This window comes from Podarcis cretensis, assembly GCF_951804945.1.
Source record: "Podarcis cretensis genome assembly, chromosome: 2".
Lineage (NCBI taxonomy): Eukaryota > Metazoa > Chordata > Lepidosauria > Squamata > Lacertidae > Podarcis > Podarcis cretensis.
Genome location: NC_137171.1, coordinates 22,900,430 through 22,923,321, shown reverse-complemented (window position 1 = coordinate 22,923,321; position 22,892 = coordinate 22,900,430). Strand labels below are relative to the sequence as shown.

Genomic DNA, 22,892 nt, shown 5'->3' with positions numbered 1-22,892 from the left:
GAAGAAACAAGATGGCGGCCGGCGGCGATCCCGAGCGGGACGCCGGCCCTTCGCATTGAAGCCCCTCGGCCCGAGCGGCTCGCCGGAGGCCCTCCTTCCCCGGCGAGGGAGGGGGGGGCGGGGAGGAAGAGGGAGAAAGAGCGCAACCGCCCGCTCGGAAAAGCCACCCGAAGGCCCTCGCGCGCACACACAACACCTCCCCCCTCAGCGCTCTCGGCCAGCGCCCAGCGATGCGGGGCCGGCGAGGCAGGCCGCCCAAGCACCAGCAGCCTGCGGCGGCCCCGGCTCGGGCGAGCACCCCGGCTCCAGCAGCCCCGCCGCCGGGCCCTATCGGGGGACTCCGCTCCCGCCTGAGGGGCAGCAGCCGGGGCAGGTGGGCGGCCTCGGCCCAGGCGGCCGGGGCTGCAGGGCCCAAGCCGAGGGGGGCCGCTGCCCAGGCCTCCCCCTCAGTCAGGGGAGGCGGCAGGAGGAAGGGCGGCAGCGGCGGCAGCAGCAGCAGCAGCAGCACCCCTGGCGGGGGAGGCAATAGCGGCCGGGGCAGGGGCAGGTCTGCTGCTGCTGCTGCTGCTGGAGCGGCGGCGGGAGGAGGAGAAGGAGGAAGCCAAAGCAGGGCGCCCGCCGCCGCCGCCGCCGCCTCAGGTGCTTCTTCCTCCGCTCCCAAGAGGAGCGGCCGCAGCAGCCAAGTGGTTTACGACGACCATGAGAGCGACGAGGACGAGAGCGCCGTGTCCGACGACGAGGAAGGCGAGTCCGGGGAGAAGCCCGACTCCGGGGAAGACGAGGCCGTGGCGGAAGAAGAGGAGGAGGAGAACGACGACGACGACTCGGATTACCCCGAAGAGATGGAGGAGGACGAGGACGACGACGCCAGCTACTGCACGGAGAGCAGCTTCAAGAGCCACAGCACCTACAGCAGCACCCCGGGTACGGCGAGGGGTAGGTGGGGTGAGGGGGGGCGCCCCCCACTTGTTCCACCCGGAGCCCATCGCGTTAGGGAAGGGGTGGTGGACGGGTTTTTGCTTTGGGGGGGGGTTAATGGGGTGGTGCTGAGCCCCCCCTCCGCCATGGGGATGCGCGCTGCAATGGGGGCAAGATGTGGGGAGAAGGGAAGCGAGGGGCTCCTGCAGGAAGAGGGCAAAGTGCGGGAAGCCACAGTGGCAGAACTTGAGAGAGAGAAAGAAAATAAATAGCGATCCTAGGCTACTTGTTCGCAGGAAGAGGAGATGGCAAACATGGTCTGAGAACAGGGGTTCCCAGTTAGGGGCCCCATCCGTTGCCTCCCTTCTCTCTAATTTTTGGGGTCATTTTTGTGCATGGTAATATCACACATTTTATGGCCTGTGGTTGTTGTTTGTTGCTGTTTTTAGTGCATACCAAAACTCCTTTGCTTCTTAGGGACTACCCTACATTTTGTGCAGGGAATTGCTTTGCAGAGGCAGCCACCATGGAGTTATCAACATGTTCCAAAGTGGGGGGGGGGGGGTCCGTGGCTCTTGAAAAATAGGGGGTCATTAGAATGGGGATCCACGGCCCCATCCCTTCCTTGCCCTACCCCCAACTATTTTTTTGTCTTTTTTGCATGGTAATATCACACATTTTAGGGCCTGTTGTTGTTTGTTGCTGTTTTTAGTACATACCAAAACTCCTTTGCTTATTAGGGGCTGCCCCACATTTTGTGCACGGAATTGCTTTGTAGAGGCAGCTACCATGCAGTTATCAACATGTTGCAAAGCGAGGCTGGGGTGGGGTGTCCGTGGCTCTTGAAAAATAGGGGGTCCTCAGTAATCAGCTAATTGGGAACCACTGTCTTGGAAGAATAAATTGGGGATGAGCGAAATAGGGGAAAGGGAGCCCGTGTGGGGCACGCATGTGATGCTTGGGGAAGGGGGGGAGTAACTTGCAGACTCTTGACTTTGTGCAAAACTAGGGGGTGGTGTTTTTGTTTACAAAGGAAAGCAGTGCGTTGGGAATAGAGATCAAATTATTGGCAGAAGCGCAGTATGGCTTAAATCATAGCGTGCAAGCCCATCACATGTATTTGTAGTAATTGAAAACATTCAAATGGATATTTATTTATTTATTTATTTATTTTCATTTACCAATTTTTGTTATGCAGCAGTGTTTGCTTCCAGCTTGTTTTAAAGAGAGCTTGTGGTTTTTAATTTTACGGTGACTTTGCCAGTTCAACCATTGGAAGAAATTATGTTCAACTTTTTTATAACAAGTTTTAAGAGTTTGATTGTAGTATGGATCATGCTGAACTACTAGCATTTTAAGAATGTTTTGGGGGTTTTATTAAAAAAGGTAGATTTAATTCAGCAAAATATTATTGCATAAAATCTTACATGCTTAACTTTCCTTACTTGGTGGCAACTATTTTTATATACTTGCATGTGTTTTATCAAGTACGTAAACAATCAGGATTGGGACTTGTATATTGGTAGATGTGAGTGATATGACAGTTCTGTGCTTTTACAGTTTGACAAGGAAAACCCCAGTGTGGAATATTGAAATAGCTTACATTTTACTAAATATGCCTGTACAGTACAGTGGCTGTGTGAAAGTTATGGGGGAAATCGGACCCATTTTTCATCTATATCACAACATCAAAAGACACACTTCTCTATATTAAAATGGATTTTGAGTTTTCCAAGAGGCGGTTAATTTTGTTTGTTGTTAAGGTACTTTTATAAAGGCAAGCTTTCCTAATTCACAATATGAGAGTGAACACTGTATGAACAAGTTTAAAGTTTTGTTTAGCTGTAATGGTTCCTAGCTGTGGTTTTTCCCTTCACTGTGGCTTTTCAATGGATTATTTCATAGTACTAATGATATTTTTCTATATCGACAACATAGGAACTGAATTTTTATTCAAGGAGACCTTCATAATTGTTCACCTGTAGAAAAGCAAATGTTAGTGCTGTTTAGTTTGCTTCTAAAGTGTATATTTTAATTTGGATATGATTCAGTGTTAATGTTAATCAGATCAATTCAGAAACTGAATCATACCCAAATTAAAATATGTATTGTTTTGTATCTAATTTGTGTTGTATGCTAACATTGTGCCACTGATAGATATTTGATGTCTTGCAGTGGAGATGACTTTTTCACACACACACAGTGATTATTCTAACGGTTTTTAAAAGAGTTAAGAGTTGGTGTTAAGGGTCATTCTATATCAAGTGATCCAATCACATTTACCTTACCATTTTATATTGCTTCCACTTTCAGTTTCCTGAAAGTAAAGTGGTACCTCGGGTTACATACACTTTGAAGTTACATACGCTTCAGGTTACAGACTCTGCCAACCCAGAAATAGTGCTTCAGGTTAAGAACTTTGCTTCAGGATAAGAACAGAAATTGTGTTCTGGCGGCGCGGTGGCAGCAGGAGGCTCCATTAGCTAAAGTGGTGCTTCAGGTTAAGAACAGTTTCAGGTTAAGACCTCCGGAACGAATTAAGTACTTAACCCGAGGTACCACTGTAGTGTAAGAGACAGTCCCAAATTTCAGTTCAAAATTTTTTATCCCATCCTGTTTTTTAGTTATGAGGGTTTGAAATTTCAAAGAATTGGCAATTTTGGTCTACACAAAAACCTTACAATCTCAACCTAGATTTGAGATACTGTATGTCAAAATTAAAAATATCAATCTCTTCAGAACATCATTGGCTTTAATATGATATGTCACATAATATGATATGTCACCTTACTTTACATTTTAAAGTTAAGTTACAAAATTTTAAATTTTAAAAAGTGATTAAAAATAATATGTTCAGAAATTTCCAAAAAATGTAATGATTATTTAATGTTTCTAAGCGCTACCTGCAAAATTTCATCAAAATTTCTCAATGAGATCACATTAATTTATATATATATAAGGGACATACATGTCTGCCTTACTACTTCTATTTAGGATAAATGGGTCTTCTAGGCTTCAAAATATAATATCAGTTATTTTTCAGGCATTTGAAAAGCTAGTCAGCCTTTTCCTTTAAAAATGTGTTTCAAGGCAGCGTGATAGCTTGCTGTTGCTTGATAGAATTAACGCTTTGAAATAATTCTTGTTTGTACTTCATTTCATGATCTATCTCAGTTCTGAGCTGAGTTCTTAGTTTTTTGCCCAGCAAGGCCAAAATTTTCAATGTATTATTATTTTTAATTTCCAACACTCATAGCTCAAAAACGGGATGAGATAAAAAATTAAAATTTTAGATTTTAACTTAGTTTTGATCATTCAACAAGTGCAAAATATTAAGGAAATTGGATGACATAAGGTAAAAAATATATATTAAAAAATTGATCACTTGACACGGAATGACCCTTAAAACAAAACAGCCAGATTTACTTTACATGTATTTCTTGCGGCTGCTGCTTCTTTCTGACAGTTGGTGTCAGGCTTTCCTTGTTTTTACAATGGCCAATGATGGTCCATCAATCGGGTTCAGTAGCTACTTATGTTTTTGTTGTCCTGGTTCATCAGCAGCGAGGTGGTATACACTTGTCAAATCATGCCTGCCCTCTTTGCTGAACAAGGAGGAACCAAACCAGAGCACTGGCCTAGAGATAACAAGAAGCAACATAATGCTAATCCGCTGCTGTAGTTTGTTTCCTCCTCATGGGGAACAACTGAAGAGTAGGGCTGGTGAACTTGAACAGTGTGCACCTGCATTCTGCTGGCTTCTGGTATGACATGGTTTGTTTGGCCCTACCATAATCTTTTGGTTGTGATGGTGTACTGGATGGCAAATACTGCATCCACCTATTGACCTACTTGGTTCACGCACACCCACATACATAAACACACCCTAGAATGTGTGTTGTTAAAGTGCTATAGAATCAGTGTTAGAAACTTAGGTGTATAAGCTAGGCGCCAAATGGCTCCTTAAACCGAGGTTGCAGTTGCCAAAATGGAATTTCTAGTTGCCATTTGGGGGCAAGACAGCTCTAAAGTCTTGTTTTCCAAATGATGGACTGACTGACTGATTGATTCTCAGTTAAACACATGGCTAGTTCAAGACGACAACCTTGAGCTAGGTTAAGAGCTTTGAGACCTTAAAGAAGAAAAGACTGTCAGGAACAGTCAATGTATATGTTGGCCTATTGTGATGTCTTAATGGTGACCGCTCCTGCTCAGGCTGCACAGAAAAGGCAATTTGGTTCCAGAAATGCATTCCAGTTGTTCAGATAAAATATAACTGATAGAGTTCTACAGGATGGGGTATTAGTGTGTAAAAACAGTCCAGATCCAGTAATCCTCAGATGGTGGAGATGTCAGGCGCCATCCCAGGCATCTTCACTTGGTCACAAGTGGTCGAACGCTACTGAGAATGTGAAGGGATGCGGGTGGCGCTGTGGTCTAAACCAGTGTTTCTCAACCTTGGGTCTCCAGCAGTTTTTAGACTACAATTCCCATCATCCCCGACCACTGGTCTTGCTAGTTAGGGATGATGGGAGTTGTAGTCCAACAGCAGCTGGAGACCTAAGGTTGGGAAACACTGGTCTAAACCACAGAGCCTAGGGCTTGCCGATCAGAAGGTTGGCAGTTTGAATCCCCGCGATGGGGTGAGCTCCTGTTGCTCGGTCCCTGCTCCTGCCAACCCAGCAATTTGAAAGCACGTCAAAGTGCAAGCAGATAAATAGGTACCGCTCCGGCGGGAAGGTAAACGGCATTTCCGTGCACTGCTCTGGTTCGCCAGAAGTGGCTTAGTCATGCTGGCCACATGACTTGGAAGCTGTATGCCGGCTCCCTCAACCAATAAAGCAAGATGAGCGTCGCAATCCCAGAGTCGTTCACAACTGGACCTAACAGTCAGGGGTCCCTTTACCTTTACTGAGAATTTGTTGTTTCTGGAAAATAATTATGAGTAAAGTGGAGTGACTAATAGTTCAGAGCAGTAGATGTTTCATTTTGTAAAATTTACATCAGGCATGGGCAAACTCGGCCCTCCAGATGTTTTGGGACTACAACTCCCATCATCCCTGACCACTGGTCCTGTTAGCCAGGGATGATGGGAGTTGTAGTCCCAAAACAGGGCCGGAATTTGCCTATGCCTGATTTACATTATGCCAATGTGCACTGTACAACAGTGGCCCAGTGATGTGGTAATATGTGCCTTATAGACTTGCAAGCTCTTTCCTTCCCCGCTTTGCATACAAGTTCTCCCTCCGTTTGCTTTTCACAGGTAGTGTTAAGACTCCTTCAAACTAGAGTTTGTTAGAAGGCAGCTTTTCAAAGTGCTATTCAAGCTAACCATGGTAAGTGTAAATGTCGATGGAGAAATAGCACATCTTGGTAAGCAGAGCAGGGGATTAATGTGCAAGTTTGTAGGTGATTCCAATCTCTTACCCACGGTTAGGGTAAGGATTAATATTTTTTGCAACATTACAAAGCTTTGGTAATCCATGCCGTGGCCTCAACAATGCACTCCTTGGAAAATGGTGTAAAGGCTGGGGATGGAAGAAGAGAGCTGTTTAAAAGTTACACTTTATCAACTGGTGCTCTATTCAAACTGATATGTTGCAGTTGTCATTCAGGATCACAGTGGGCATGGTTATGCCTATTGTTGATTAACTTCACTCACTTTGACTGAAAAACTTCACCAATGGTTGCATGTCCTATGGTCACATCACACAGAATTAGTAGGGCTTCTGCCAAAAGTGGGCAGGGATGCCTTCCAGTATTTGATTACCTTTTGCGCAAGTGGCATGTCAATTGTAATATATATCACTCTGCGCTGAGCTAAGGTTAGGGGTGCTGCTCTGTTTACGTTGTATGCACTCTTCTGAGGTCCGTTGAACCTCCCCGAGAATTTTCATTGCAGAAGTTAAAGTGCTCTTCATAATCCATGAGTTGGTTAGGTTTACGAGAACACCCAACTTAACTGTCACATGACATAAATCGGTAGGCATGTAATTAAAGCTTTTGTTCAAAAAAGGCTAGGATTAAATAACGGTTTATTTTAATAGGAAGCCAGCCCATTTTGGCCTTGATTGCACTCCCCTTACAAAATCAAATTCATAGTTTCGAAGTACTCCTGGCCTTGGCCTTGTTTTAAGATGCCACCAGAAGTGCTTTGGCTGGTGCATCAGCTTTTCCATCCTCTTACAGTCACTGTCTGGCCACATCCCTTTGTGCATTAGTTATATGCTTATTGGGGCATTCTCTGTGACAATACCTTAGATGTGGAACTCCCTGCTCTAAGAGGTTAGCTTATCTTCCTCCCTCTTTGTATTTTGCCAGGAACTGAGGACATTTCTTTTTAAACAAACCTTTGTGTCTGCTGCTGCTTTATGTAATTTGTTTGTTGCAAGCTCCAGCTCTTCCTCCTTTTTGTTCTTAGATGTTGCTTTTAGTGATGGTTTGTGCAATGGTTAGTTTTTTAAAAAAGGTGGATTGTTATTTTATTTTTGTGCTTTTTAAATACTTTCGTCAGCCGCTTTGAGCAACTTCTTTTGGAAAGGAAAAACAGAGTATAAATTTTAGTATTTTGGTATGAATGAATTAAAATAAACCGCACCTCAGATGGTGGCAGGAGATGAAGCAAGGCCTCATTTGGTGGTTACATTAATGCAGGAGAAGGCAGCCCATAAGGTACCCTTGATCCATGCAAATCTTGCATGGCTTGTGGTTTGTAAATACCTTATGAGTTGCTTCACAACAAGAGCACTAGAAAGTTTATTTTTAAATGTAGGTTGGCAATCTAAGAATACTTGTAATCTAGGTAATTTGTGAAAGGTGACTGAAAAGAGGGTACAGATCAGAAAATCAGACCTTTTCTGAACATGTGGGGGGAGGGGTGCATAATCAGTGTCTTAAACTAACAGTAGTTAATGTTACTCACAGTTCGTTGTTCTAGATATCTTGACAAACCACATTTTTCCACACTGAAAGCTTTACAATTTCTTAATGACAACCCAGGTGGAGGATGTGCGTTTGTAAACCTTAGGTTCACTGTGGCTTGTTCACTTGTAGCATATTGCCTAAACTTGGCATTAGATCTGAAGTTTAATTGCCCAAATCCTAAAAGGAAATTTTGCATACAGTACTCATGCAGGTGTTTGCCTGGGTACACATTTCCCTTTGAACATCTGCATCTTGTTAAACTGGCTGGGTATATCTCTATGTATATCAGGGAATGTGCATTCCCATTCAGGACTTTTGTGTAACTAAAGCCTCATCCAATCCAGTATTCCAGTTAATTGAAAGATTTTTACAGTCTTTAGCCTCCCATCAAACTGAAGAAGTTGGCCATGATTATATTGTTTTTATTAAGCTTTATATGGCAGACAACCCTGTTGCTAACAGTTCTCAAATCTGGAACCCTGATAACCCTGTCATGTCCTGAAGTCCATTACACTAAAGACCCACAACCAAACTAGCCTCATAACGTGAATTACGGTAAATAATAACTTGGAGTGCTTCTTTTCAGAGCTTTGTTTTGTGAACCAGTAGGGCAGCTGTTGGCTCTGCCCTAATTTCTATAGTCAGCTGTAGCAGAATTTAAAGTGCAGAGTCATAGCTATGTTGAGTGTATGTCATGCTAAGTATCTGTGCTTCCCCCCGCCCCCCAACAAGATATATGCAGTTATCAGGTTTAAATCAGGATGCATCCTGTTACCAGGTTAACTGTAGAATTCCCTCTGCACAGAATTGCATCTGGCAACTTCACTGTATAGCTTTTGGCAAATGCTGAAGATGCACCTCTTTACCTTGGTCTAAGATGTGTGTTTTCAGGATCCACCCTATTCTTGTGGCTGACATTTGTTTTAGTGATTGTTAGTTATGAATTTTAAATTGTTGTAACCTGCCCAGGGACCTGCTAGCAAAGGGCATGTGATAGTACTAGCAACAATAATAACAGTGGTAAAAATACTTGTTGGTGTTTTTGCTTATAAATTGTGAAATCTGTTCTGTTCTGTTAACATGTATGTGTAGTATAAAGCACATGGTATGTGAACTCTCAAAAGACCTGGTTCACACACTTAGCTGTTGATGATTTTTAAATTATTGAATATTTCATGGCTGACAGCTGAATGTATGAACTGAGTTGAGTCTATTAAAAATCATTGTGTCTGAGGCAATGAGACACAAAATATAAACTCTGTAGGGTTGTTTTTGCTGGGCCACTCACACTTGTAAACTTGGCAGTTGCTCAGTTCTGAACATGCACCAGCTCTAAGTTTGACCTCTTGATTTCTAACTGTGCAAACGTTCCAGTACTACAGAACGTGCACATGTGAATAGGACATCACTGACCAATTAAGAGCTATTATAGCTTTCTCATGTGATAGTCCTCACGTGATAAGCCCAGGGAGCTTTATTTTTGTGGGGATTGATAGAATTGAAACACAAGATTCCCCACTGCAGTCTGTCCCAAATTTTGCAGTAATTTATTGACAAATCAATACCTTGAATAACTCACAGGCACATTACAAGTGCAAGATGGATGTAGTTGCCTCCTCATGAAAAAGTTCATTATCACTTCCAAGAAAGTGATGGTTTTTTAAGAATTATTTTTAAGAGTTATTTGGAATAGTCTTCCCCCACTCACCAAAAACTAAGAAGGTCAGAATATTAACTTTGGAAAAGTATATGGCGCCATAGACGTGGGGTGTCCTCCTAAGCAAGGGCTGTGATGGATACTAAGGTTTAGGAGAAAGCCACCAGGCTTATTATGTCTCTTAGGCCAGCATTTGATATCTTAACCAGACTTTATTTAAAATGGAAAACTCCTAAATGTCATTTGGGGCAGTTGAACTGGATTATTATTATTATTATTATTATTATTATTATTATTAGCTTTTCTCACAGAAGTGAACTAAAGCAACTTTCAAACACATCATAAACACTAAAACCAAATTTAAAAAGCACAACCAATGAAAACCTAACCAACGCATCTCTACAGATAAAGGACTGGTCTTACAGATCCTGTTGCACTAAAATAGGCCGCAAATACTTGAAGCCCTTCAAATTAAAGACCAAAAGCCCTGGTTTTTTTTTTAAAAAAAATATTATTTGCTTGGCCCCAGTGTTTGAAATTCCGCAGGTACCAGGCACGTTTTAATACAGGTGCGGGTCCAGTTGAGACTATGGAGATTTCTGGGTGTCAGGTTGGCGACCACCATTTAAAAAACCTCTGCCTTAGTTCATAGTTAATACTATTTCCGTTTCCCCTGTGTGTTACTTCTTCTTGCATACTGGGGACCAGTGGATTGTTGTAAGAGCAAGCTACAATCAAGCAATGTAGTTGAGATCATAGAATCAGATAATTGTAGTGTTGGAAGGGATGCTGAGGGCCATCTAGTCAAACCTTCTGGCGAATAGATACTCCGTTGTGGCAACCGTAAGCTAGAGCCCGGGTGCCATTTGGCACCTAACTTATATATCCGATTTTCTAATACTGCTTGGCTCCTAAGGATCGATAAAAATGGCACCATGGGGAGACCACTGAAACAGCCCATTTTTGTGTTGCCCCCTCATTGGAAGCATGGACTATGCCTAATGCTCCAGAATAAGCTTTGAGTAATCTGAAGTAATTGCTGAGTGAACCTTGACCCATCTAAATAAACAATATTGGTAGTTTCAAAACAGCACCGCCAATGGCATTTCCCCCTTCCTGTGCACTTTTAATACACACATACATTATATGGATTTCAAGAGTTCTCTAAGAAATCAGTAGCCTCTTTTACCAGTTAAATTTTGTCCTCATAGCGACCTTGACATGACAACCATTTGTTATTGACAGGAGTCCAGTGAAAGATTAGAAATAAATCTGGGCCAAGTGATTCACATTCATGCATTTTATTTGTATGCTGCTTTCCCACATAAAATTCATTCTCAAAGTGGTTTACAACAAAGGAAACAGGAAAACATTTCAAAACCAAACAGTGCAAAAATAATTTCATAATAGCCCAGCAAAACGACACAGTAGCAAATATAATTACATACAGAAAATAACATTTTAGTACTATAAATATAACAAAATTACATAACGACCAGCATCCAATAGCAAAAATAAAAAGGGAGCCTCTCAGGTTTATTGCGTCACAGTGTTCTTGCTTTATCTGATGCTTAAGTGCTTCTATCTAGTGATAACAGGTTGCAACTAGAGGAGAGGAAGAGTCTCTGGGAATTTGTCATGAGAGATTTTAAAAGGAAAAAAAATAACTTCTGTACCTAGAAAACTTGGTTTGTGTCAAATTGTCCAAAACTTTTGAGTTTAAATCAATCAATCAATCAATCAATCAATCAATCAATAGGGTTTCTACTCACTTTTAATTTTCTTTAGAAAGGCTTTGGATCCCACAGCATTTGCAACTAGGTAAAAGTAAAGGACCCCTGGACAGTTAAGTCCAGTCAAAGGCGTCTATGAGTTGTGGCACTCATCTTGCTTTCAGACCAAGGGAGCTGTCCGCAGACAGCTTTTCCGGGTCATGTGGCCAGCATGACTAAATGGATTCTGGCACAACAGAACACCATGGCAAGTACCAGAGCACACGGAAACTCTGTTTACATTACCTTTACCTATTTACCACTACAGTACCTTGAATATGTTTAAGTGTTTTGCATCTCTAGTTGTTACGCTACTGCTGTGAAATCTAAAGAAGAATTCAAAACTACTCTGAATTAGACAGCTTATTGCTTTTTTGTGAAACATTGTATAAAATATGGATGAGTAGCTTCAGCAAAAGAGAGATATAATTTAAATGAAAACCATAATCCAGGGTAAACTGTTTTCTAAATTTGAGTGTATCAGAATGCAAACCGCTGCAATTATTATTTAGTAAAGTGTTCCTAGAGTGCTGTGATTTCTCCCATTTGCAGTTAGTAATATGTTTTTGTTCATCACTGAAGAGAAAACGGAACATTGCCAGCTTTTGCAACTGAATTACAGTTAGGAAGAAAGAAGTGTTTTGAATTTGTAGACAAATAGAGGGAAATTCATTTCAGATTTTACCACAGCTGTTCACATTGCCTCTTCACTTTAAAGAGCAGGTTGATTTGTAGGCAGTGAGGAATGTGCAGTGAAAACCAGAAAGTACAGCTCAAGCTGCCATGCAGTCATGGCATATATGCATGTCATACCTCCTGGACTGAAACCCTACAACATCTGGGAAAGCAATATATTTATGTAATGTTTTCGTTGAACTGTTGAAAGCCCACAGATTCAGCAAACTTAAACAGGCGGCACAATGGCTCTGTAGAGCTCTTTCACTCGTACCAATATCTTAAACAAGAAAAATGAACTTGTCTCTCACGTAATTGAAATTTAGGAGAGGAAACAAGATTTGGGCTTGGATTGTGCTCAGCTAAGATCTGCTTGAGGTAGAGAAAAGGAGGTGGAAAGGCACTTTTGGCTGATTCCTCTTTTCCCCTGAAAATTTGAGGATTAGTGGTGTTGGAGACTACATGGGGAAGAGGGAATCAGATAAAATGGTTACCTTGTGGTGGTGATGATTCTTAATTAAATATCTTTATTGCCCTTCATCTGAGGATCACAGGGCAGTTTACAATATAAAATGGTTCCTTTGAGAAATGGAAAGAGCCCTTCCCTTTGCAGAGGGAAAAGTTTTGTTCTAACCCTTGTAAATGGGAAAGTTATTGGTAAAAGTGCAACATGCATGGTATGTTAGTTTCAATTTAAGGTAGAAGAATAACTGCCTATGTTGAAGTGCAAGTTCAAGAGTTTTAAAATACAACTGTGTAAGACCATTGAAGTGTGCGAGAAACTTCTAACATGGTTCTTATTTCACATCACATTCATTGTATAATAAGTGAACTTATATCTACTTCTGTTTCCTGTTAATCTTTTATTGTTCCTTTCTACTTACAGGTAGGAGGAGACAAAGAGTACATCGTCCACGTTCTCCAATACTGGAAGAAAAAGATGTCCCTTCTCTTGACTTGCCTAAATCCTCAGAGGACTTAATGGTGCCTAATGAGCATATAATGAATGTTATTGCCATCTATGAGGTACTGCGGAACTTTGGCACTGTCTTGCGACTGTCCCCTTTTCGTTTTGAGGACTTCTGTGCTGCTCTGGTAAGCCAGGAGCAGTGTACACTTATGGCAGAGATGCATATAGTGCTTTTAAAAGCTGTTTTACGTGAAGAAGACACTTCAAATACTACCTTTGGACCTGCTGACCTCAAAGATAGCGTTAATTCCACATTGTATTTCATAGACGGGATGACGTGGCCCGAGGTTCTGCGGGTTTATTGTGAGAGTGACAAGGAATATCATCATGTTCTTCCTTTCCAAGAGGCAGATGACTACCCCTATGGACCCGTTGAGAATAAAATTGAAGTCCTGCAGTTTTTAGTGGATCAGTTTCTTACAACAAACATTGCACGCGAGGAATTAATGTCGGAAGGTGTGATACAATACGATGACCATTGTAGAGTTTGTCACAAACTGGGGGATTTGCTTTGCTGTGAAACTTGCTCAGCTGTGTACCACTTGGAGTGTGTGAAACCACCTCTTGAAGAGGTACCTGAGGATGAATGGCAGTGTGAAGTTTGTGTAGCACATAAGGTGCCTGGTGTAACGGACTGTATTGCTGAAATCCAAAAAAATAAACCATACATTCGACATGAACCTATTGGATACGACAGAAACAGGCGGAAATACTGGTTCCTGAACAGGAGGCTTGTTATGTAAGTAAATGTTCTAAGCACAGTAACAATATTGGTGCATGGTGGATTTTCAAGAAGATGGGATTTTCTTTTATATTGGGCCAAAAATGTGTTTTATATCTCCATTCAGTAGAAATTGCACTGCGGGGGGTGAGGGGCCAATGGCGAAATGAAGTGTCCGTCACTGAAAAATACCAGGCTCCTGCTTACAGTGTTTCAAAACAAAAGTTGTGGTTTAGAAACATAAGATCTGGTCTGGCAACAGAAAACTTGTGTTATCCTGTTTGTTTTTGTATTTAATGTTTTTTGAATGAACAAGCTTAACAGCAGTATTACTTTCTTTTTCTCCAAAGTGACAATTTTCTAACCCTGAGAGTACTGCTGAAATTTTAGTATTTTGTGAATCCATTCTTTCCTTCTTATCTTTCTCATAACTTACAAATTCAAGCCTAGGCAGTGACTTCATTTAAATCCAAATGCAACATAGCTGCTATGTTATGACCCAGGTAGTAGAGCTTAGTGTGCAAAGTCATTTTTTGTAGAGGCATGATTGCAGAACCCTGAGATTTAGAATGCATCAGAAAAGATTACAAATTGCTGAATATCAACAAAAGCCCAAGGGCCAGATCACTGATTCTTCTAAGAATAAAATTTTAAATACCATTTATTTTAAGAGTCTCAGTTGGAAAAAGAAATTGCAACTCTGCTGACACCATTATCAGGCAACTAAGCAGCTTTTGGAGCAATGCAATTCTCACACCTCACACCTGATCTCATAAAACAGCAATTTGGAGTACATAGAAGTCAAATAAAATGAGTAAGAAACCCTGCCTGCCACCTGTGTTTCTTTCTGCAAATGGTGTCATGCTACCATGGGTGGTGATTCCATCCTGTCTGTAGAGTCGTCAATATATTTTTCTGAGGTGATGGTAGGCACTTCAAGGCATTGTAAAAATGCTTTGTCAAGTGCGGGGGTTTTTCCTCATTACCACATGAACTGGAGGTCCCCATCCCTGTTCTAAATCACAGTTTAGTGTAATGTGAATGAACCCAGGCTCTGGGGCTCTCTTGCTCCCCTTCCTCTTTCCCTGCCTCTGGTGTGGCTATGAGGAAATGTTTTTGCTTCCTAATATAGCAGTAAGTTTTATGTACTCCATGGCTGCACGAAACTAAATTCTGTGCAGGCCATCCAAATTATTCTCCAAGAAAAGCTAGATTCTGTAAAATGTATATATTATGCAAATAGACTAAGTTTGTATGATTTCCTTTTAGGTTAAATTAATTTATACTGCATTGGCTTCCTATTTTATAAAATCCATGCTGATTTTGCCAGTTGGGGATGGGTAAGGACTCTGAAGTCCCCATCCCCCCCCCCCCCCCCCCCGCAATCTTTGAAAAATCTTACTCTGCTTTTTCTGGCTTCTGCGATTTCAGCACCATTGCTTTTATACTTTCAAGATAGTCTTTTACATGTGGAAACATCACTTTAAAAAAGAAAGAAAGCAGAAGCTTCCTTCTTAGGAAGGTGAATTTTGTGCCCACTACCAAATTCAGTGTTTTTCAGTGGCATAGAGTCCTGAATTTAACTGACTGGTATTTATAATTTTCCAAAACACAAAAAGTTATTTCAGTTTATTATATAAATTGTATTTAATGCAGTAGTAAATTCTCTTCATTTTGAAAGAGCTAAATGACACTCTGTGCTTTCTCAATGCATCTTCCTGTAGTAAAAACTCATATATGAGATCATAAGGCATGAAATCTCAGCTTGTATGAGGATTTCATACTACAGTGGTACCTTGGTTCTCGAACTTAATCTGTTCCGGGAGTCCATTCGACTCCCAAAATAGTTCAAAAACCAAGGTGCAGCTTTCGATTCGCTACAGGAGCTTCCTGCACTCAATCAGAAGCCGTGTCGGACATTCGGCTTCTGAAAAAACGTTTGCAAATTGGAACACTTCTGGGTTTGCAGCGTTCGGGAGCCAATTTGTTCAGGAGCCAAGCCATTCGACAACCAAGGTACCACTGTACTTCATATTTTGAAGAACCATTGGACCTTTTTTCAGTGCAAAGTTGCTGTCTTTCTCTGTAAACCCACATCCATTTGTAGGCATGTGATCTTACCACTAATGAGTACAGTAAATATCTGTAGAAAGAAAAGATGGCACTCTGGATAAAGCCCTTGTATTTTGATCATTTGAGAGGACGTATCTGCTTCCCAAGGAGTTTCCTTTACCGTGAAGATAAAAAACTCCCATTGATTCCTACCAGATTCATTGTTGGCTTGCAAACAGCCAGTGATCTATTCACCTAGGATGAGCAAAAATTGCCTCTAGGCAACAGGGCAGAGAATTTTTTATGAAACTGAAAAACTTTTCTTTTTTTATTCAAACATCTTACACTGGTACTTGAGAAAAGGCACACCATTAAAAAAATTGTAAGCAGCATAGCAGAATGGGCTGGTCTTCGATATGGCTCATTATTGCTTGTTTATAAGTCTGCTATAGCAGTATAGTGTTGAATATAGATAATAAAATTTTAGAGAACAACTCTTTACTTTGTTTCCTACAAGCATATGGCTATCATTGATGTCCAAACACAAACTGCATTTAGTCTTAAGAATATGATAGCAAGAAAATTTCAATCCCTGATTTACAAAGCTGACTTATTTTCAATTACTATAGTTAAAGATGAAGTGCAGTTTAGAGTTCAGGTGTAATGCTGAACACTGGCTAATCAAGAATGGAAAAGAAAGCTTCTGATTGCCTCCTCGCATCTGTGCCAGTGAAGAATAATACGAATCTGAGGTAGACCCAAGGTGGATCTAAACATGGGGGGAAATACTATAAATAAGTCAGAAATTAGATCGTTTTAACAAAAGGAAAAAAAATCACTATGGAAAACTGTGTTTTAAAATTTCCTGCTCTCTGGCGCCATCTGGTGTTGCATGTTTATAGCGCATTCAATTTGCTGTATCTTTAGTAATGTAGCCGAGTCCCCTTTCTGTGTAAAGCCTCAATATCTAAAGATATTCCCTTAAGCCGTGTAAGAGGGGCTTGTTGAAAAATTCATTGGTGTTTTTTTTACTGAAACAGTGACAGTTCAGTGTCCCTGAGGCTGCCCAGTGGTAAAACTCAAGTGCCTCATCTTCAAATTTAGGCCAGACTCTTTGGGTGCTCCTGATACTTCTCCTCTTGCTAGACTTCTTTGATATTTTGATTAAGACTGCAGTGTAAATCTTTAAAGAGATAATTACACATACTAAATTTGCAGTGCACGCTAGGGAAATGAACTGGGGGTCTTCCATATCAAAGTCTGAATGGAAAATGCATGTCATCCAACTATTTACTTACTACTGTATATTTTTCTATATGTACTGTATTCCACTTTTCAGACAAATGTTGCCCCCCCCCCCCCCAGCTGCTCACATCAGTTAAAAGGGATGGCATTGCCGTCAGGTTTGCAGGAACACACAAGGAAAGGGAAATGGGAAAGGTAGGAGAGGGAGGTCAGTTCTCTAATGCCAGAACACAGTGGTGAGCTATAAGTGGGTGTAAGAGCGGGGAGCGCAGGCTGAGCTTCCCTTGCTGGTATTCTTTATTGAGTACTAATGGGCATTTCTTTTTCCTTTGTCTGATAGATAGGGCCAGAGTGTTCTTTTCCTTTACTTCTGCAGTCCATGGGCAACTGGCAGTTGTTGCTGTGTTTCTCTGGCCGGTAGTGTGTGGGGAGGAAGCTTCTGAAGCCACTTCTTTTCTGGCCAATGAATGAGCTCAGCCTGGTCTTTCCCTTCCGTGATGTAGATGAAACAACCTCTCAGGAGCCTTGGTCCCTTGTGCTGGTTTCAGCTCTCCAGTCCCTGGGTTGACTCCATACTTGCTACAGGGACATGGGTGGCGCTGTGGTCTAAGCCACTGAGCCTCTTAAGCTTGCCGATTGGAAGGTTGGCAGTTCGAATCTGCGTGATGGGGTGAGCTCCCATTGCTCTGTCCCAGCTCCTGCCAACCTAGCAGTTCGAAAGCACACCGGTGCAAGTAGATAAATAGGTACCACTGTGGCGGGAAGGTAAACGGCATTTCTGTGCACTCTGGCTTCCCATCACGGTGTTCCGTTGTGCCAGAAGCGATGTAGTCATGCTGGCCTCATGACCCAGAAAGCTGTCTGTAGATAAACACCAGCTCCCTCAGCCTGAAAAGCGAGATGAGTGGAGCACCCCATAGTCTACTTAACCGTCCAGGGGTCCTTTGCCTTTACCTTTACCTTTACCATACTTGCTATGCCAACTGATTCAGCAAAAACTACTTTTTTGTGTAGAGCATATGCTGCCACCTTGCACCAGATCAGAGCATTAGTCCATCTTGCCCCCAGCATTGTCTGTTTTGAGGGGCAGTGGGTCTCCAGAGTCTCAGGGAGATGGCTTTCCCATCTAAACCTGCTGCCTGATCATTTTTAACTTTCAGTTGAGCCTGAGACCCTCTGCATGTGAAGCATGCACTCTGCCACTGAACCCCTGGGCTCCATACCAATTGCACCAGGCAGTCATGCAGACATCTAGATACATGACAAAGAAGTAGACACTTTAATTCATAAGACTTCATTGTTTGCAGTAGGACATGTTGTAGGCTGAGGTGTGCAAGAACTTAAATGCAATTTTGTATGCAACATTAGGATTAAAGCCATTGCATATAGTATTTCATAGCTTGTTCTTCCAAGTTTCAGACAGAGTGGAGCAAAGCAGGAGTGATTGAGCCATGTGCAGTAACATATTGGTCATTCATAGTAAAGTGGGGTTTGTTGCTTATCATGATGTGTGAACAGAGCCTATGTGCAGCCACATTGGATGTGTTATATCTTCTCCCAGGTCTCCTACACTCCCTCCATCCTCTTCCCCACCTGAAGGGCTTTTCTTTAATATTCTTTCATCTTTACTCTCATCTCGTTGTACATACATTTGTTACTTGCTTCTTGGATTTATAAAAAGAAGCAAAGGTCATATAATACTATTAAATTTTAAAAGTGAATTATTTCTGCAATGCATAGTGTGGATTTGTTAAAGTGGCAAAGCATTATTTTTTCAGACCATATCTTTTAATTCTTGCTTTGGAGCACCCCCAAAGCTCAGCACGATATCAAAGATAAGAGAATGGGCAGGGTCAGTCATGACAGCAGATTTCTTCTGACTACCAAGATTGGCTAAATGTGATGTAAAGTAATAATGCCTGTACCCAAAGTGCTTGCCCTCCACTTAATGATTCTGATTTGTGTGACATAGACAGTCACCATATTTGTGTGAAATAGAGTCAGCATATTTTTGCTATACAGTTCCAAGTCATCAATAATTGGACCAGATTAACTGGTTGTACAGGACTTCATGGTGAATAAAATCTATGTTGAGATTTTTCTTAGGTGAGAAGCCACAGAACATCCTGGAAGAAATAATCATTTCTTCGAATGATTCAGTGTCTAATTTTTGAAATTATCATTGAAAATTCCTTTTGTATGGGAATGTCATAATTCTTTATAGTACGGTATGGTAAAGAAACATATTATTTGTGTATTGGAAAGGGAAGAAAAGGTTTGTGTTTTGTGATAATACAATTTTTAAATGTGGCAGCTCATATTATGTAGTTGAATTATGGAAGAATTGAATTATGTTATAACATTTTTTAGAGTTTGGTAATAGCTGTTTGTGGTAAACTAAAAATACATGCTCAACAGTGAACTTATGATATGAACTCAGTTATTCTTTTCATTCCTGTTTCTTTCCCAGTATATACATATGTTTCATTGCCATTTGTCTCATAAACAATTATTCTAATACTGTCACAGAGAGGAAGATTCAGAGTGTGAAAAAGATAAGAAAATCTGGTACTATAGCACAAAAGTCCAGCTGGCAGAATTAATTGAATGCCTTGACAAAGATTACTGGGAAGCTGATATCTGCAAAACTCTGGAAGAAATGCGTGAAGAAATACATCGGCATATGGATATAACGGAGGACCTTACCAATAAAGCACGGGGTAGCAACAAATCTTTTCTTGCTGCAGCAAATGGTAAGAATCCACAAAACTAATCCTGAATTGCTAACAGCACAGAATGGATTATCGAGCTCATTTTGAATTTCTACTTCATTGACCTGTATTCTAGTGAAGAAAGGTTTATGAGGAAAAGGGCATGTCTGTTAAAACTGGGAAGGCCAAGTTCCATGGACTGCATTTATAGTGCCACTGGAATACATATAGCCTTTAGGTACATTTGAGAAGGTTCGATTAAACCTCTTAGGCCTTATAGATTTTTTCAGGGAAATGGGCAAGCATTGGTCCAGGGCTACCCTTGTTGCTGCCCCAGAAAAAGCGCTAACCTATGCAGACTTTGTTTAATAGTGCAAAAAAAAACGAGAAACTGCAGGAGATCTATATACAGAAGGATGTGAGCAGAAGGTGACTTCTCTGCTCTTTTCAGGAGGAAACAAACTGAATGGTGTTGGCTGTGGAACTCTGTGTGTGTGTGGGGGGGTGTATTTAAAGATAAAATGGTATATTTTTGCTCTTAAGCAAAAGATAAAATGTGATTCTTCCTCTAACACCTGTAGTCTACAGAGCTCTTCCTGACGACTTTAAGCTTGTCTTTTTCACTCCTAAATATAGCTAGCTATAGTGTGCCTTTGAAAAATAGTCACCAGTATAGTGTTTGTCCGTTATCAGTTTCCTTAGTTGATCATAATACCTAGTGGCATTTACAAAACCTCCACTGCTTTATAGAAGAAATAATACTTCAGTCTTAAGTGGGTCAGTATGGGCAAGACCACCTGCTCCATACTTTTTATTCACAACCATCCCTTCTTGGCAGTGTTCTGTTTTGTAACAGCTGTAGCAAATTTTTGTTTCTTTGCAAACGGTTGGATTACTGGCTACATCTAGGCTGGGTGCCTTAAAACAGGGCAACAACTGGAGACATAAACTGAGGACCCTATTTTGCAGTGAGCATCCTTTTGCTTTTGGAGAAACCTGCCTTTTGGAAGAGCGCAGCTTTCTTCTCAAGTCTGCACTTGTTTCAAACCAAATGGATTTCTTGGTGGCACTGGGATCTGAGTCTAGTTCTAGAGCACTGAAAATATTGCAGCGGATAAATAACTGAGGGCAGGAGCAGGTCAGATTGATTATCATCCTTGTTGGAAGAGTTGCTAACTTGAGGTTTCCATAATCCCACAGCTCAGCCTTATTTTTCAGTCTTTGCATGTTTGGAGCCAGATTAATGTCCAGGAGCCACAGATTTGTAGATCTGTTAGGTTACTATATATGCATGTTATCAAAACTTCAATTAATCTGCAGAATCAATAGCAATTAATGCATGTTCTCTGACATTGTTTATAGAGTTGTAGATTATCCATATTGACTGAGTGATGTACACAAAATTCCATTCAGTTTGCAATCCCTGTCATTTTTGAGACTATGTATACAGGTAACTTGCAATTTACGTGCATTTAACTTGTGCATATTCAACTTTACACACTTGGCAAAATAAAGGGGGGCTCTGAGGGTCCAGGGAAGAAAAACTTTGGCAATCCCGTCCGCCATTGCACCCAGTGTGTTTTGACTATACAAGATTTTGATGTTCCATATTATCCCTGGAACATAACCCCGATGTAAATTGAGAGTCGCCTGTATCAACTTGTAATCCACCTGTTAAATGACTTTTTAAAAATTACATGTGCAAACAGTACTTCACAAATGTCAGTTGCACTGTGGACCATGTATCCAATTGTTAGATGGGTCTATCAGGGGTTAAAATGGATACTTCTGGAGCCCCTAGTCTTTGAACTAGGTGTCTATTGTCCATTTTTTGCTTTAGAAGAGATTCTGGAAGCAATCAGAGCCAGAAAGGGGGAAATACCAGAAGATAAAAGCTCAATAGCTGATGAAACGGAAACGGAAAAGGCTAGTGTTGAGAATAAAGACAGTACAGATACTGATAATGGCAAAGAGGAACTTTCGAACCAACTGCTGGATGTAAACAAAGAAACGCCACCAGATGAAAGTTCTGAAAAAGGAAGAAAGGAAGGTAAAGACGATACTTGCGAAATTAACATATTTTCTGCAGTAGTGTTTACTCCAGTGTATTTCATTTTAATAGCATTTGTTATTGTATCTTTTGGTCTGTCAACAATTTCAGTTTTAGACAGACATTCTTCTCATCACAGAATCAGCTCTCATTCCCCAGTGACATAGTCCAAGCAGTTTTCACAAACTTTCATTTCAGTGTAGGTAAAACTTGGCATCTTGGTATAAGCCAGTTTTTAAAACACCTGTTGCACTTTGTTACCCATTTGTTACTGTAGAGCAAACAGATGCTATAGATAAAAGCAACTCTGTGACATCAGCTGTTGGAGGCAACAGCGTAGATCCTCCTGCTGGAGAGTCTAGTACTTCTGAAGGAAAGAGTGCAGTCGGAAATGAGTCAGAAATCCTGGATGATAATGAGGCGAACAAGAAGCTGGTGACATCAGAGGCCCTCAAGAATGTCTCAGGTACAGAAAAATGCCTCTGTAATTTAGAGGATCATAACAGTTATGGAAATGGAAATGGCCTAAAACCACTTACAGTGTATGCTATTTGTGCTGCTTGTTTGCACTGCCATCCCTGACACTCTGATATATTTGTCTTCAACTGAATTAATAGTATCCCAGATTTAATGTGGATAGACTTGTGTTGCTGCATCCTTCAAATATTTGGGATTACAGTGGAACCTCAGGTTACATACACTTCAGGTTACATACGCTTCAGGTTACAGACTTCGCTAACCCAGAAATAGTGCTTCAGGTTAAGAACTTTGCTTCAGGATGAGAACAGAAATTGTGGGGTGGCGGCAGTAGGAGGCCCAATTAGCTAAAGTGGTGCTTCAGGTTAAGAACAGTTTCAGGTTAAGAACGGACCTCCAGAACGAATTAAGTACTTAACCCGAGGTACCACTATACTACTATTTATTTCAGCCGAAGCCGTTATGAATGATAAAATACATAAAACAGAATGAAAGCAGAATAAAATGCATGACATGGTTAAAATAATTATTAAAATCAGGCGTCCTGCCCGATAAGAGTTTGATCCCCCAAAGAATTTAACTTATCCCCACAAACTTTTCTCCTTAAAATTCCCGCTCTAAAGGCAAAACAGGCCACTTTTTGTGAGGTGTAAGGAGACTTGTTCCCTAATAAAAAGTTTATCACATAGTCATCTCAATCTCCCAACTGGGAGATTTAAA

The 22,892-nt window shown here is 41.1% G+C and overlaps 1 protein-coding gene across 11 annotated transcripts in view; it reads left to right on the top strand.

The window, feature by feature from the left end:
* The window catches only part of BPTF (bromodomain PHD finger transcription factor), a 63,922-nt gene continuing 41,030 nt past the window's right edge, over nucleotides 1-22,892 (top strand). For 10 of the 11 annotated variants that reach the window (XM_079965309.1, XM_079965306.1, XM_079965304.1 and 7 more), the window contains exons 1-5: nucleotides 1-924; nucleotides 12,833-13,655; nucleotides 19,464-19,687; nucleotides 21,486-21,695; nucleotides 21,973-22,161. In XM_079965309.1, the coding sequence (XP_079821435.1) occupies nucleotides 231-924; nucleotides 12,833-13,655; nucleotides 19,464-19,687; nucleotides 21,486-21,695; nucleotides 21,973-22,161 (2,140 nt within the window). In that variant the 5' untranslated portion in view covers nucleotides 1-230. The remainder of the gene's footprint in view (nucleotides 925-12,832; nucleotides 13,656-19,463; nucleotides 19,688-21,485; nucleotides 21,696-21,972; nucleotides 22,162-22,892) is intronic. The other variant, XM_079965312.1, reaches the window with a different exon arrangement.